Source organism: Sciurus vulgaris (assembly GCF_902686455.1).
Source record: "Sciurus vulgaris genome assembly, chromosome: 2".
NCBI lineage: Eukaryota > Metazoa > Chordata > Mammalia > Rodentia > Sciuridae > Sciurus > Sciurus vulgaris.
Genome location: NC_136462.1, coordinates 144,226,062 through 144,241,719, shown reverse-complemented (window position 1 = coordinate 144,241,719; position 15,658 = coordinate 144,226,062). Strand labels below are relative to the sequence as shown.

Here is a 15,658-nt window from a genome sequence, read left to right as displayed (position 1 = left end):
ACCAACCATCCTTTAAAACTCATATGATCGGTAATATAAATGTAAAAATTATTATAGTGAGGAGCATGTTTTCTTCAGTAAAAATAGAGGTCAACCGTTAAATGCAAACCATATAGCCCTTTCAAAATTAATTACTATTTCATCCAGTATCCCTGTAGCTTCTTTCTGAGTCTCTTCTTTCCCCTCACATTTCTGTAGAGGGAAGAATATGGGCCTTGGAATTCCACAGATGTCTGTGCAAGAGTAACTCTAATACTTTCTGTACAGGCTTAGGGGGTCACTTATGTCTCCAAGCTTCCATATTCCATCCAAAAACAAATTAACTTTAGGACAGTGGTCATAAGGCTGAAATAAAATTATATCTGTAATAAACCAACTATGGATTCTAGTGCAGTGTAGGCACTCAATAAATAAAGATTTGTTGAACTGATACTAAAAAATGAGATAAAGTTTATGAGAACAAATATTTTTAAACTGGCTCTCAGGGCAAATAAAATATTGTAGCACTTCTACGTTAACAATCAGGAGCTGAAATTCTTAAAAGAAATTCTCTTCTTCGAAGGGTGGCAGCACTGTAAATGATTGCCTATAAATCCAGAACTCCTTGTTCCACCACCTCAAGGCTTTTATCAGAAAGCTGAACTAATTTTATTTAAAGTGAAACCTAGCATACCAGGATATAATCTCAAACCCCTATCAAGTACGGACATCCAAATGTTGCCTAAAAATATTTCAAGATCTTTACAAATTTTCACTAATATTTGAAATGTTGATACCAGCACAGAAAATTAATAGACAACACTTGTTAGTCACTAAGTTATGCCTTTTGCATAAATCATTTCATTTATTTCTCAAAGAAATTCACTGAAGATATCTATCTTATTCTTCCTGTGTTACAAACAAGGCACTGAAGTTTGGAGAGGTTAAGTGAATCATACAAAGTGATACAGCTTCATGGAGACAGAGTCTGAATTCAAAAATATCTACTCTAAAAACAATTCTCCAAACTTCTCTACTAATTTTAATTCACAGAAAACTACAATAAATGTTCCAATCAACTGGAAATTGAGTTTCATTAATTAGTCAATTTAATTTTACTGATATCATTGCCATGGAATTATAAGAAACTTTCAAACAGATCACCTTAGAGTTCAACAAAGTGTTTTCACAAATCTCATTTGGCTCCAACAACCTTGAAATATAGTCAGAAAAGTATTCTCAGTAAGCAATAAGAAACATGAAGCTCAGAGTGGATAGGTGATTTTTCCCAAGTCACATAAGATACTAAGTGAGAGAAAGCTTAGATTTTAATTAAACTCTCCAACTCTATAAACAGTTCATACTATCCTTTCTCTCTTCAAACCTGAAACACTTATGGCTCCACAAAATCTGTAAGAAAAGCCCCAATTTTTTACCAAACATCTGGCTATCATTCTGAGAGGTAGCTATTATCATCTCTTATTTATCCAATGAAGAAATCAAGGGATCAAGAGTTTCTTAATATACATCTGATATTTTTATAGCTCTATTATTATACAGCTAAAAACAGCAGAGCCAAAATGCAAACTTAGATTTGACTTCCAAGCCTGCAAATTTAGCAACTACCTAGAGTTGTATCTTATCCTCAGCTTGGCCCTTCCCCACATGAGTGATCCAGGTCCTAAAATTCCTTCTTTGTGACATGCAATTTTAAGCTATATATGATAACATCTGGCTTTAATATTCTCTTATTAGATTACACCAATGCCACATTCATCTAGTCACTTCCTAGCATAATCATTTTACAACAGCCTGAAGACTAGTATTCTGTCCCTACTTCATCCATCACTAACTAGCTTGGTGGTCTTGGGTGGGGTCTTCAAATTGGGCAGGTGACTGTGTGTCTACCTAAAGCAGGAACAGCACTAGGTGTAATCCTCTGGGGGTTAAGATTTCTCAAAATTGGGCTGGGGATATAGCTGAGCTGGAAGAGTGCTTGCCTCACATGCACAAGGCCCAGGGTTCAATCCCCAGCACCCCAAGAAACAAAAAACAAACAAACAAAAAGATTTCCCAAAACTCTGGTTAACATTTTAAGGTGAATTTTCTGATCATAAATGTATCTATATTCATAATGTAAAATCAATAAACTAAAGGAGGAGATGAAGAAAATATAAACTAAAGGAGCAATAAATCAATAAAATCTCCTATTCCTTCACTGTACTAAGTGAAACCTAAAATCACAAGTTACAAAAAAGTAAACCACCAAAAATGTCCTAAAGAGTTCCTACTATCTCATGAGATTTCATATCAATTTCAAGAGTTCTCTAAATTCACAAGTCTTATTTAGAGAATTCTTCTAAGAATGACAAATCATTGTCACACAGTTTATCAAAATGGACTGTCAATGGAAATAAACCTTGATGATGAAACATGAAAATAGTTTGGGCTTTAACCAGTACAATGCTCCCAATTAAGTTGTGAATTAACTAATTAACAGGTAAAGCGGCAAGGAATTAAAACAACTGTACTGAGAATACTATAAAATAAACTTGGTTGTTCAGTAAAGAGAAGAATGTAAACAGCTACTTAGTAAATGTAAAATGTACAGAGAACCACACCTCTATTTCATAGTAATTGAAAAGCAGTAATAAAAGAGGCAGGCCTATACCCCCTCCATATTTTTTTTTTTTTTTAAAGAGCAGAGTGACAGGTAAGATGTCTGAAGGTTTTAGTAAATACAGATTCATGAAAATTTTTTTTGAATAGTGGGATGTCACCACTATATAAAGCTTTTTAAAAAATTATGCCAATATTACTTAAAAATCATTTATTACCAAACTGTCTTTGGTACAAGATTAGAATGACACAGAATATCCATGAATATGTATTAATATGGTAGAGAGGTTATCAGTTGAAATAAGGTACCATTATACACAGTGTGTCATTCTTAACTTTTTAAAAACCCTTTTGTGAATCTCACAAAAACAAATGTCCACAAGGTCTTGCCTATAATTTAAAAGGCTACAGATCCCATGAAATCTGTTCTTAGGCTCCCTGATAAGAATCCTAGGAATGGAAGGAGCTCTAGATAGTCTCTTAGAAAATTTGGCTTCTCTTTGAGATTCCTTACCATATACCCCATATATACGGGGTACGATATGCTGTTTAGATATATGTATACAAATGTACTGTAGAAAGTAAAAAATCAAGCTACTTAACATGGCATCACCTTACCTACTTTTTTGTGATGCATACATTTAAAATCTATTTTTTCGGCAATTTTGCAATGTACATTATTATCTAACCCATGAGGATATTATGCTAGATGAAAAAAGTCAGGCAGAGAAGGACAAATGATTCTCACTAGCACTGTCAAGTTCTTAGAGGTAGAAAGTAGAACAGAGTTTACTAGGGGCTGAGTTAAGACACTAAAAGGGAAGTTTGTATTTTATGAGTGCAGGGTTTCTGTCTGGGGTTATGAAAATTTTCTGGAAATGGATAGTGTTTATGGTTAAACATCACTGTGAATTGTACACCTAAAAATGGTTAAGAGAGTAAATTTTATGGCATATAAATACACACACACAAAAAAATAGGGAGTAGGCAAGAAAAAAATTTTTTGCTTGACCAAATTTAGTTGAAATTCTAGCATTCTGTCAGTTCCACAGTAAGGTGGAGGGAATTCGAGAATTGCCTCCTTACCATTTCTTAATTGCTAGCTGTGACTCAGCACTTTTTCTAGGTTTCAGAGTAATATCAGTTCAGAAGAATTCAAATTAAGAGCTAGACTTGCAGCAAGATACTCATACTCTCCCATCAAAGTCCTCTACTTGTAGATTTCTCAAGTTGGTTCTCCCATACCTCTCTCCCTTCAAAAGAAAATAACTGGTTTTTCCACACAGACAGTACTTGAAAGCAAGCAAAAATTCTCCAAGAATAAACATACTCTCGTTTTCTTAAAGTTCTGCTGCAATAACAGTCTTGTGACAACCCCTTCTAAGCATTATAACAAAGCTGTTGTAATCACTGTTTCCCCATTTTTGGATGGCAGTCCTTAACCAACTCTGCTTCCCAGAAAGCATTCTGGGCTACAAAAACCAAATTTAGAGGAAGTGCATTTCAACTTCACAACAGTATACTGAGTTAATTGTTTCATCTTCTGGAACAAGGCCTCCCTTCCTAAGACTATGAGGCAAACAACAGAATGAATCCAATCTCTGGACAGATGGGAAGTACGAAGGAGTGGAACATATCATTCTCTGGAATACTGTCATAGGAAAGCTCAGGTATCCAAAGTTCATTTGAGATGAAGAATGTTCCTCCTACCACCACTGTATCTGTAGCACCCATCAGAAAGCTGTCTGCAAAGCAGCTTCCATCTGGTTTGACTGAGAAAGTTATAAATTTGGAAGATAAAACAAGATAACACTGTTTATGTAACTGTCAATAGCATTACATTCTGAGATCTCTTCACAGTCCTTCCACACTACCTTGCTCAAACACTGCTAAAAATGATAAAATATAAAATTTAACCAAATTAAATCTGGTATGAGCAAAATATCTGAGAATTTGGGAAAACTGCCTCATTACAGAAGGGTCCTTCAATCATTAAAGAACATAGATCCAAGATGATTTACTCTTGTTCAGATAATGTGGTAGAAAAGTTGATGGTGAGCATAAAACTAATAGAAAATACATTAAATAATAGAACTTATTCTTGAAACTTATGTCTTTTATAAACATTCCAAGAAAAGTGTTGGTTCTTCAATGTGCTTATTTCCCTATTTATACAAGGGGGAAAAAAAGAAAAGAACTCTTCAAATGTTTTGACTAGCAACCATCCTCCAAAGGCCTCTTTAAAGAGTCAGAACTAGAACAATTGGAGCCACAGACAAACAGGATTTCCTACTGCATGATTCCTAAACAACTCAGCCAGCTTTTTACTGCTATTCATATTAAGAGACCATCGCTCTCAATTTTATTCACAGAAATTACATTCAAACTAAAATTCAATTATTTACCACATTTTCTGTAAGCAGATATAAAGTGAAAGTAACACTTTTGATTAATCTTTCAAGTCTTAAGCCATACCAGAAAAAAAAAAAATGTCATAGGGAAACTCCTCTTATACAAAATCAAGAAGAATTCTATACATTGGAAATGCTGTGTTACCCCCAGAAACAAGAGTAACTCGAGTTTTCAGTAAAGTATAAGGGGTAAAAAGCAGGGAGGCAGGGGAGAAAATGGCAATATGACTTACGTTTGTGTCTCTCAGACAATGAAGCAATCTGCAGGAGCAAGCTTACAAACCTCCCAAAGGCAAGACACAGGGCTGAGGTTGTAATCTGTGGCAAGCTCACAAGGAGATGCCAAGTGGGCGGTACCATTATGAATCAGGAGGTGGGGCTGGCGATGGATGTGGGGAGGGAAAGAGAATGAGCACTCACTCAGTTAGAAGCTGGTGCAGCTGGTGATAACCTCGCTCCAAGGCCAAGCTCACAGGTGTTGCTCCTTCCTGGTTGTGGATGCTGAGAGCTCCTCGGCCACCCGGCTTCTGCAACAGGAACCAAGTCAATCGCAGCAGTCCCAGTCGCACAGCAAAATGCATCAATGTCTCCCGGGGGCCACCATCTAAATTGGGGAGAACATGAAAATAAATAAGAATATTAGAAGGGGGGGGGGGGGAAAAAAAAGAAAGGAGGCCAAACAAGCAAACAAAAGTAAACACCACTATCTTCAAGTGCCTAAAATTCTGAAGGTAAGCTACAGCATATAGTATGAACAACTTTATTGAGGCCAGGTAGGATCGACCCCAAGCAAAGACAAAAGAAAGCCAGAAGAAAGTACAGGGTGCAAAAACTTTAATAGAAGATGCTCCCACAAAAAGAATCAAGCTCTTTCTGTATTTTAACATTTCTTCAACCAGTTTCACAGGGAGGTTTACAAAGATGACTATGCATGTTCTTTTCCTTAAAAATGTAAATAAATAATAGAAGTAAAGGCAACCATACAAGATGGGACACAAGTGGAATAGCTGTTAGGACTTAGATGGATGTATCATAAAGGCTATAATTACTTTTGAAAAGAACACCCAGACAAGAGTTGGCTAGTTAAACACTAAAAACAGGTTCTACTTGTTAAGTACACACAGGTCATTTTAGTCCCTCACATTAAGGGTACATGAAACTGCTGGCACTGCCAGCTTTTTGTTTGTTTGCATGTTTAATATGATAAATAAATGCATCTGCAGGCATAATAAGAAAGACAATACACTAATGACTTCAGAAAGAAAAACATGTGCTTGGGCTTATTTCATTGGAAATGAAGGTTCCTTCTTGGTATGAGTCACTATGAAAATGGTGGAATAAGCAAGGGCTTTGGTGTCAGACAATTCTGGGTTCAAACCTGGCAGTTACCATTTCTGCAACTAGGCATGATTCATTTGCCTCTGTGAGCTTCACTTTCTTCATTCTCAGAGTGACAGACCATTGCCTCACTGAGAAATGTTACAAATCAGAGGAGGCAAGTGAAATGTCAGTCTAATGACTGGCTACTGCGTGTACTCAGTAAGTGTCAGTTCTCCTTTTCCCTGCTCCTAGACTTCAAGTCACTTTCTGGGTTCACTAGCAACACACTCTTCCTCAGTCATGCTCTTGTGCCCAACCTGTAATGACAGGACATAAGGCCACTACAGGGCTGCTGTATGTCACCCCACGAGGCTGTGCATTACTCAACTCCAGGGTTGTGCCCGCCTTCTCCCTCCTGTCTTAGCTTTCACATCTCATTCTCATGGCCTCCTTTAGGCCTCAACTTCTTCACTGAGCCCTGTGTTCAATCTCAAGCACAGGGGGAAAAAAGTTGACGTCCTATTACATGTACATATAGAAATTATAAAAATCAATACCTCTGAGGAGGTGGCAAGGTCAGAAAGAACTCTCACAAAAAATCAAACTTCAGGATCTGACTTGTGCTTTACAATTGCTCACAAGCATTCTGACATTCCTATCAAAAATTAAGGAAGTAATAAAGGCACTGACTGACCAGGAAATGATTGTTTTCAGAGCTAGTTAATTCTAGCCTTAATGGGTGACTGACACCTCCATAAAGTAGCTTTCTCCTCTCCCTACCCCCACCATTTTTGGTCCCTTATCTACACTGAGTCAGCTTAGACTTCGAGTCATGTTTCAACAATAAGGCCACACACCTGCTCAGAAGCTGGCACACTACACTACAGCCTCCCCTAGTCTCATTCTGAAGTTTTCTGCAGTAGGTGTCACATCTTTTAGGTAGCCTCATTCTGCAAACAAAGATTGAAAACAAAAGTAACATGCAGTGAGGAACTGCTACGTTCCATTTAGTAAGATAAGTAGTTTATAGCAACCTTTTCCCTTCTATTCTCACAATAACCCCATGAGGTCTCACTATCTTCATTTTGCAAATGAACACAAGATCACAGAATTAATAACTTGCCTACAAATCAGGATTTGAAAATTCTCTCTTGCATTTATATATGTCAGCTTGTTTAAATATTTTCTTCTTCATTTTCCACACAACAGTTTATCTTCACATAAGTCATGTGAATTAGGTTTATAGAAGAGGTGGCCAAGGCACACAGGAATAAACAAAAGAACATATAAATGGAGTTTCTTCTAGTCTGTGTTGTTTTAAGAGTATAAAAGTCCCATGCCTTGGTATTTTCCCAAAAGATCTAAACTCCACAGACTACACAACACAGTCACTCCACGTTTATAGCAGCACAATTCACAATAACTAAATTATGGAATCAATCCAGTTGCCTGTCAAATGAAATGATTAAGAAATTGTGGGGTACACACACACACACACACACACACACACACACACACACACACAAATGGAGCTCTATTCAGCCATAAAAAAGAATGAAATTATGTCATTTGCTGATAAATGAATGGAGATGGAGAATATCAAGTTAAATGAAATAAGCCAAACTGAGAAACTCAAAGGTCGAATGTTTTCTCTCACACACGGAAGCTAGGTAAAATAAAGGAAATGGTTGGGGGAAGATAGGATATTATTAAAAACTGATCAAATATAAATCAACAGATGAGCAAAAAGTCAAGTAGAGAAAGGAAAACAGGAAAGGGGACGTGCCGGAAAGAGGGGAATCATGATCTGAAATTGATTTCCATGCATATATGAATTTGTTGGGATGAACCCAACTATTATGTACACTATAAAGCTCTGATTTAAAAAATAAAGCAGAGAAGCTTTTACCCAAATTACTATCTCCAACTGTTTTTGTTCCTTTTGTCTCTGTTTAAACTGCAGAGCACCAATAACTCATGATAAATCTCCATTCTCTATTCTCAGTTTCTGTATTTTCACTTTCATGATCTGTGATCTATTCCCCCTGTATTCTGAGAGTTACTCAATTTTGTTTTCTGATCATTAATTGAATTTCCTACAAGGTCAATTGAGTTCTTCAGTCCAATGTGAATTTAATTATGCCCTGGGATTCTATATGTCCTTGCAGCATTTCTACCACCTTCCTTTGCATCTCTGCCCTTCTGATAGCTTCTTTTGCAGATATAATTAATTAAAGCTATTTTATCAACTGATTTCATATGGGAGATTTATCCTGGTTAACATGAGGTTAAGGCCTGATTGAATCAGCTGGAAGACTTTAAAACCAGAGCTTAAAACAAACAAACAAAAAAAAAGAATAAAATGAAAGCAGAGCTTAGTTTTACACTGGAGCAAGGACCTTGTCTGTGGAGGATACCTTCAGCCTATGCCTGTGCCTATGGAATTCTACTCTGCTCAGGATCTCTCCTTCCTGACCACCTGAGGAAGACAGGTTTGGCCCATGTTGGTGAATTATCTGACCTTGTCCAACATCTTCCCTTCCTGCCCTACAAATTATGGACTTATTTAGCCTGACTCCCCAGCTGTTCGTGAATCCTTAGATCTCCATTTCCCCTACAGTTCTTCTGTAGTTGAACCCTGACTCTTAAAACCTACACTTTCTTGTTTCCTTATCTTAATTGTACGATAGATCTGACTTCTTTCATCTTTAAAGACAAATGTACAGTGTCTTCTACATTTTGCTTTGGTTTAAAGAAAACCATCTTCATGAAATTCCATCTGAATACTCATGATACTTTTTTCTTTATCCTGTAATGGTATTTCATTGGACCCATGTTGACTGGTTATCCTATTTAAGCATACTTAGTTGCAAAGGCCTCGATGAAGGCCTAGCTTTTCTGCACAGAATGGGATTCCAAATCATCATTCTTTCTTACTATTCTGGACTGCCTCATAAATAAACCTGAAGTCTCATATGACGCAGGAATTCTCACACTGAATGAGAAAGCAAAACATTCTTTTAATTCAATAGTGTGACAAAAAGACTTTTTAGAAAAATAAGACTTACAACACTGAGACAACACCAAGGTGTGAGATGCAACAAAAACCTTTTAGAGCTTACCCCTAGTTGCTAGCAGGCACTGCTTGTCTTGGAGTCAATAGTTACTAATTCTTTGCCAAGAACTAAAAAAATCCATTACCAGTCTTTTTATATTTTATTGTTTTCTTCTTTAGCAGTGATAACAGCTAAAAAAAAAAAAAAAAATTGACAAGTACTACTAGTGCAGCTAAGGAAAACTTTCCATGAAAAGCTATCAAACACTCTGAAAAGACTGTTGGAACTAAAACGCCAAAAGATTAACATTGAGGATCTACTAAACAAAATCAGATATACAAAAGTGGGAATGCACAAGCTGTTCTCAGTGCAGTATTTCTTAAACCTGTCTTTTTTCTGCCACCCAACTCTCTCTTTGTGGGGAAGATTTCCACCCCCAAAGATGACTACATCTTTTTTTCACTTTAGTTAACATGACTAAATAAGAAGGGAGACTTTCCCCGGAGTTTTTCTCCTTGCTTCCTCTAGATGGAGTCTTCAAGAAACCCACTCTAAGCTACCTGAGAGTCAAGCTGATCGCTACTACACAGAGGTCTTCCAGTAAGAAACCACTCTCATAACCACCAAGCCATTTAGACAACTAAATGAGACTTGGAAAACAGAAAATGAGAACACCCTTGTCCCCCAAATCACCCCCTCACTACGAAGAAGAATCCTTATTATCTGCATTTAAAGTAGATCTGTGGCCAAAAGTACAGCACAGAGGCTTCTTTATATAACTAGGGAGTGGGGAGCACCCGGAAGAACTAAAATGGATACACTCACTCTTCCTCTAGTTGAAAGTGAGGATTAACTTGAGAAATGAGTCCAGCAAAACAGTTTCATACTGCTTTGAAAAGTTTTCCTTTTAGGGTTGTCCTGTTTCATCCTTTCAAAGGACATATGACCATCCATTGTCACAGCTTATCAATATTTTGTGTCTCTAAAAGGTTACTGGATATTGGTCATAGTGTGTTTGAAATGACTAGTCTGGAAAGCAGCACACACTATCAATCTACATTTTCTTCCATTTTATAGGTAAGGAAACTGACTAACAGTGATACAGTATTTTCCACAAATTATGACAATGAAGCCAGGATATAAACAGTCTGACTTCAATTCTCCATGTTCTTTCCATTTTAAAATATCACATGTAAACCAAGACTCCTTAACTTCATGTTCACAACTAAAGTTTGGGGAGACTGTGAAATTTACTACATGTCAGTGCTTGCAGGAAGACACCTATGTATATATTTTCTGAAGAGAAATCTGAGCTATTTTCAAAGGAGTCACTGACCTGGAAAAAAAAAAGCTAGAAAAGCACTGCATCTCAACAGTTAAAGAGGATTAGCCATAAATCTTACATGATTTCCTTTGTCTGCATATTAGGTTGGGACACCTGTAAACATCCCAGCCTTCAACAGCAAATAGTCCTCTTATGTAATGAGGTGCCCTATTTACCTGTATTCTTCCAGGCACCAAGCTTATTTTATACCTTTTTCTTTTAGATACTTTTTTAAAAATAACCGATGTGCAAGTGACTGATGGTTGTGAACAGATTATTCCATTATATTTGTCCCTCAAGAGCAAGTATGATTAACTCTTTAAATGGTGTACTCAGCCCTGCACCAGTGCAGTGTTCCTAGATTCCCATTCACAACTAAGAGAACAATCTAAACTGTGAGGTACATGGAGCCCTTGAAATCTGACTCCTGATCACAGCTGGACTAACAGTTCTTTCAAGTTCTTTGTGTACATTTTACCTTGCAAAGTATACAACCTAACTTGTTTAATTACTTTTGTTATTGAATTATTTTAAATGTATGTAAAATAAACTTTTGAGAGATGTAAAATTCTGAGTTTTAGCACTTTTTTAAATTGGTTCTTTTTAGTTATACATAACAGTAGAAACCATTTTAACATAATTATATAAGCATGGAATATATTCTATTCTAATTCAGACCCCAGTACCTTCCTTCTCCTTCCCTTTCCCCACCCTCACTCCCTTCCTTCTATTGATCTCTCTGCCATTTCCCAAAGTTATTATTAAATTTTTAATTAAATTCCTGAGGATGTACATGATGATGAGATTCACTGTGGTGTATTCATATAACACATACATTCTTATATCACCACCACTAACAAGATACAAAACAACTCCAATGCTCCTAGACAATTCCCTCATGGTACTCGGCAGTCAGACTTTACCCTAGTCTCAACTCTGGCAACTACTGACCTCTTCTTGGTCACTGTAATGGTGCTTTTTCCAGCATGTCACATAAACAGAACCATAAAGTACATAACCTTTGGAAAGTGACTTTTAGTTAGCACAATGCATTTAAAATGCATCCAAGTTACTGCACATTATCAAGTTTGTTCTTTTTTTTTATTGTTGAGTAGTATTCTGTTGTATGGACATATTACAGTTTGTTCACATATTCATTCAGAGAGGGGTACCTGGGTTATTGCTCCTTTTAGTGATTATGATTAAAGCTGCTGAAGGCACACTTGTACACAGACTTTTTAATAAATATAAGTTTTCATTTCTCTAGGATAAAATGCCCAAAAGTGGGAATGCTGCCATTAAGTAAACATACATTTAACTTTATCTAAAAAAAAAAAAATATGGTAGGGTTGTGGATATAGCTTAGTTGGTAGAGTGCTTGCCTTGTGTGCATAAGGCCCTGGGGTCAATCCATAGCACCACCAAAACAAAACAAAACAAAAACAGAAGCCAAACTTTTCCAGAGTAGCTCTTCCACTGTGCATTCCCACCAGCAGTTTGAGATGTACTATATCCTAGACAGCACTTGGCATTTTTAATCTTAACCATTCTAATAAGTGTGTATGGCACTGTATTGTGGTTTTAATATGTAAATCCTGCAAATGTTCAAATTTTTTTTATTCTTTGCTGCCACTGCTTAAGCAATTTTATACAACATAAAACTTTAAAAGTATGTGGAAACTACACAAAAAATTAAAACTGGCCTGTTTCTTCCTATTAAAGATAAGGAAGCTAAGGTCCAGAGAGGAAAAGTAATATAGTCAAAGTTTAAGAACTTTGCTTTTTCCAACAGTTCTTTTAATCGTTGTAACATGAACAAACTAACTCCTGATCCTATTTTTAAAAAGAGAAAACAAAACCGTAAAAGTGCCGTTAGCTCCACAAATTACTAATGCTGGAGCTATCTAACTTGATAACTGATTTGTAAAAGGCAACCAGATGGTCATTTCCACATTAATGTAGAAATGGCAGAAGCCATGTATTAGGGCCCATCATTAGGTTTCTAAATAAGCAGTACTCAGATCTCAAGAAATTCTGCTTAGTAAAGCAGAAGTTTCTTGGATAGTATATTAATTTTAAAGGGGGGAGGGTTTCTTCTTAATTTTTGTAATCCAGACTTTTCCTTCATATTTTACCTGGAGAAGCCCGACTTGGTAATATCTGACAGTAGGCCCTGACACAATTCCACTGGCTGATCACAGGCTTGACTATTAAATTCCAAGCATTTAAGAGACTTGGTGCTAGCAAATACTTCTTCACCATTCTTTCTTGGAAGGATGAATCAACTTACCTGACAAGTCTGAGAGAGCAGGAACTGGGCATGCCCCTATTCAGCCTTATCTAGGCAATTCTTCTCAAGAACTGCTCATATGTAGAAAGGGGAACTTCTGGTCTGTTCACCCTACATAGCACTATACTCAAAGACAGGCAGACTCTGAGGGCAATTTTTGACTGTCCATTCTTCTAGAAATGACAGAAAGCCTCTGGCAATGCCTTCTGGCATGAGCTCTGGGGTCAGTCTTCCAATCTAGTTTTATGTCTATCAAAGCAAACATTTTGATCTGCCTCTATGAGACTCCTAAATTTTTCACTGAATTTACACTCAGCAAGGAAAGAGGTTGTTATTTAGGAATCCCAGGTATATATTATATTTCATTGAAAAAAAAATTGTGTAATTGTAACATCTAGTAGATGTCATCTGCTATAAGACTAATTATGTGGGAAACCCCCTGTGTGATTAAAAGGACCTAAGTATATACTTATTATATTAGTGTTTCTAAAAAGTGAAGGCCTTCACTTAAAGAATTTTTATATGGAAGCCCAGTAAACAAAATCAGTAAAAGTGAAACTACCCTAGTTAAGAAAGTGTGGGGTTTCTCAAAATGTATTCCATTCTCATGTTCCCATGGCATACTCCTGAGTCTTCCTTTCCTCCAATTTTATACAGTTTGGAGAACTTCAGAACACAATAAACCTGGTCACGGATCATGAATCACCAAAAGGTTACTGTGCTACTGTCCTCATGAAGGACAAATTTCTGTCTTTGCTTGAAAGACCAAGTCTGAAATCCAGACACAGGAAAGTACTGGACCACTTTTCATGTGGGTGCTTTCTCTTGGGTCATTTCACTGGGAGAACAAGAGTAACAGCTCAAAGAACCTTGAAAAGATGCCTTCAAGATTACTTTGCTACAGTAATTTAAGGTGGAAGTATTTTAATATAACAACCACACAAAAGCAGTTCCATATAAAAACAGAAATGTTCTGAACTCAAAGTTTGTTTGCGGATCATGTAATTCTCACCATGCAAAGTCTGATCTGTCCCCAAAACATTCCACTCTGCTGGCAGCTTCAGGTGTCTGAATGCCAGTGCAACCTTCTCATCAAGGGAATTCACATCCCCAGATGGAGGTCCTGACCGGTCAAGAAAACGAGTGAAGTTCAGAGCTTGCTGATTTCCAGCACTGGTTGCCAGAAATTGAGCTGCATCATATGCCTCATCCTGGACAAAATGGAAGTCTTCTTCAGCCACCACGAACACAGGAAGGCCCTCTTTGGAAGCACAGAGCAGCACCTTCACTGTCTCACAGCAGTCATGACCTAAAGAAAGCACAAGTGACCAAAAAAACAGTATTAGACTCCTCTGATAAAAGGACACAGTGAGTTGTCCTAGTTCTTTTTTTAATAACACAAATTTTTCTCTTCTAAAAGAAATCCCTCTTTCCTCTGAGCTCTAACAGTAATTTTTCAAATTTCTCAAAACTGTTTTCAGAGCTAAGGGTGTAGATAATGGTAGAGCACTTGCCTAGTATGCCAGATTCCCTCCATTCATTCTCAGCACCATTAAAAAAAAAAAAAAAGAGCAGAAGAAGAAGCAGAGAAGGGGGATGGGAAGGGAGAAAAGGAAGGAAAGAGGAAGTGATGAGGACTGAAATGGGAAAAACTATGTTATATGCATTTATGACTGTCAAAATGAACTCCACTATTTCATACAACCATAAGAAAAAGAAAAAATGAACTACATTTTGTTCTTTTTAAATTGTTACTTGAAAACATGAATGAGTTCCCCTAGCAGCAAACAATTGTATCCCAGTTTCCACCATGACTACAACATAGTATTAGGCATAAAGCAGGCTGCTGAATATCAACTACTGTTGTTCAATTTTAATAAATTTTAAGAATGAAAGCTTGAGGAACCTGTAAGGTCTAGCACACAATGGAAGAAAGTTAAATACCTACTAAGATGAATTTAGATTTGAAAACACAATCTGAAAGACTGTCATTCACAGAAGTATGAAAGAAATTTTACAGATTCCCCAGCATTTGTTTCACTATGACTGCAATGTGATAAACAATGAAGCACTTTGAAAAGTGCAAACCTACTTGAATTTACTTTAGTATTATTATCAAACCAAGGCCTAAAAAGTACATAATATTTTTACTGTTCTCAGATAAACCTTCTTTCCTGTGTCAACTACTAATGGGTAAGAACTTCAATGAAATCATCTGGTTCCATAACAAAGGTGTAATGCTGTGGATAGAAGCCCAGTTCAAGAGAAGCAAATATGCTAAGGACTCTGCGATAACTACTGTACAGATGGGCAGGTACCTCATGAACTGTTACTTCAGAAAACAACCCATATGCCACCCCAAAGAGCTCAGCTTGAGTGAAATTAGCAAAATTTAACAGCACAATGTTTCTGTATGTAAGTATTCTTGGAAAATGAGACTTTCTTGTGGATCTAGCCATTCAAAATTAAATATTTTCAATATGCAGAATATATTCATATAAACATCACTGTTTTTTCTCCTTTAAATACTGACCTTAACTACCACAACTATGTTGCTCCTACCATTATCACTCTTCATCTCAATATCTTTCTGATCAGGGGAAAAAAAAATCAGTTTACTATTTTTTGATTGAGTTATACCACTTTGTTCTCTGATTTA

General features: G+C 36.7%; 1 protein-coding gene across 12 annotated transcripts in view; it reads right to left on the bottom strand.

Annotated features, from left to right (window-relative positions):
- AKAP13 (A-kinase anchoring protein 13) overlaps positions 1-15,658 on the bottom strand; it is a gene marked incomplete at its 5' end in the record, with an annotated part of 340,854 nt that overhangs the window by 177,234 nt on the left and 147,962 nt on the right. For 11 of the 12 annotated variants that reach the window (XM_079127358.1, XM_079127357.1, XM_079127350.1 and 8 more), the window contains 2 exons: positions 5,430-5,613; positions 14,012-14,308. In XM_079127358.1, the coding sequence (XP_078983484.1) occupies positions 5,430-5,613; positions 14,012-14,308 (481 nt within the window). Of the gene's footprint in view, positions 1-5,242; positions 5,369-5,429; positions 5,614-14,011; positions 14,309-15,658 lie in introns of those variants that run through there. The other variant, XM_079127355.1, reaches the window with a different exon arrangement.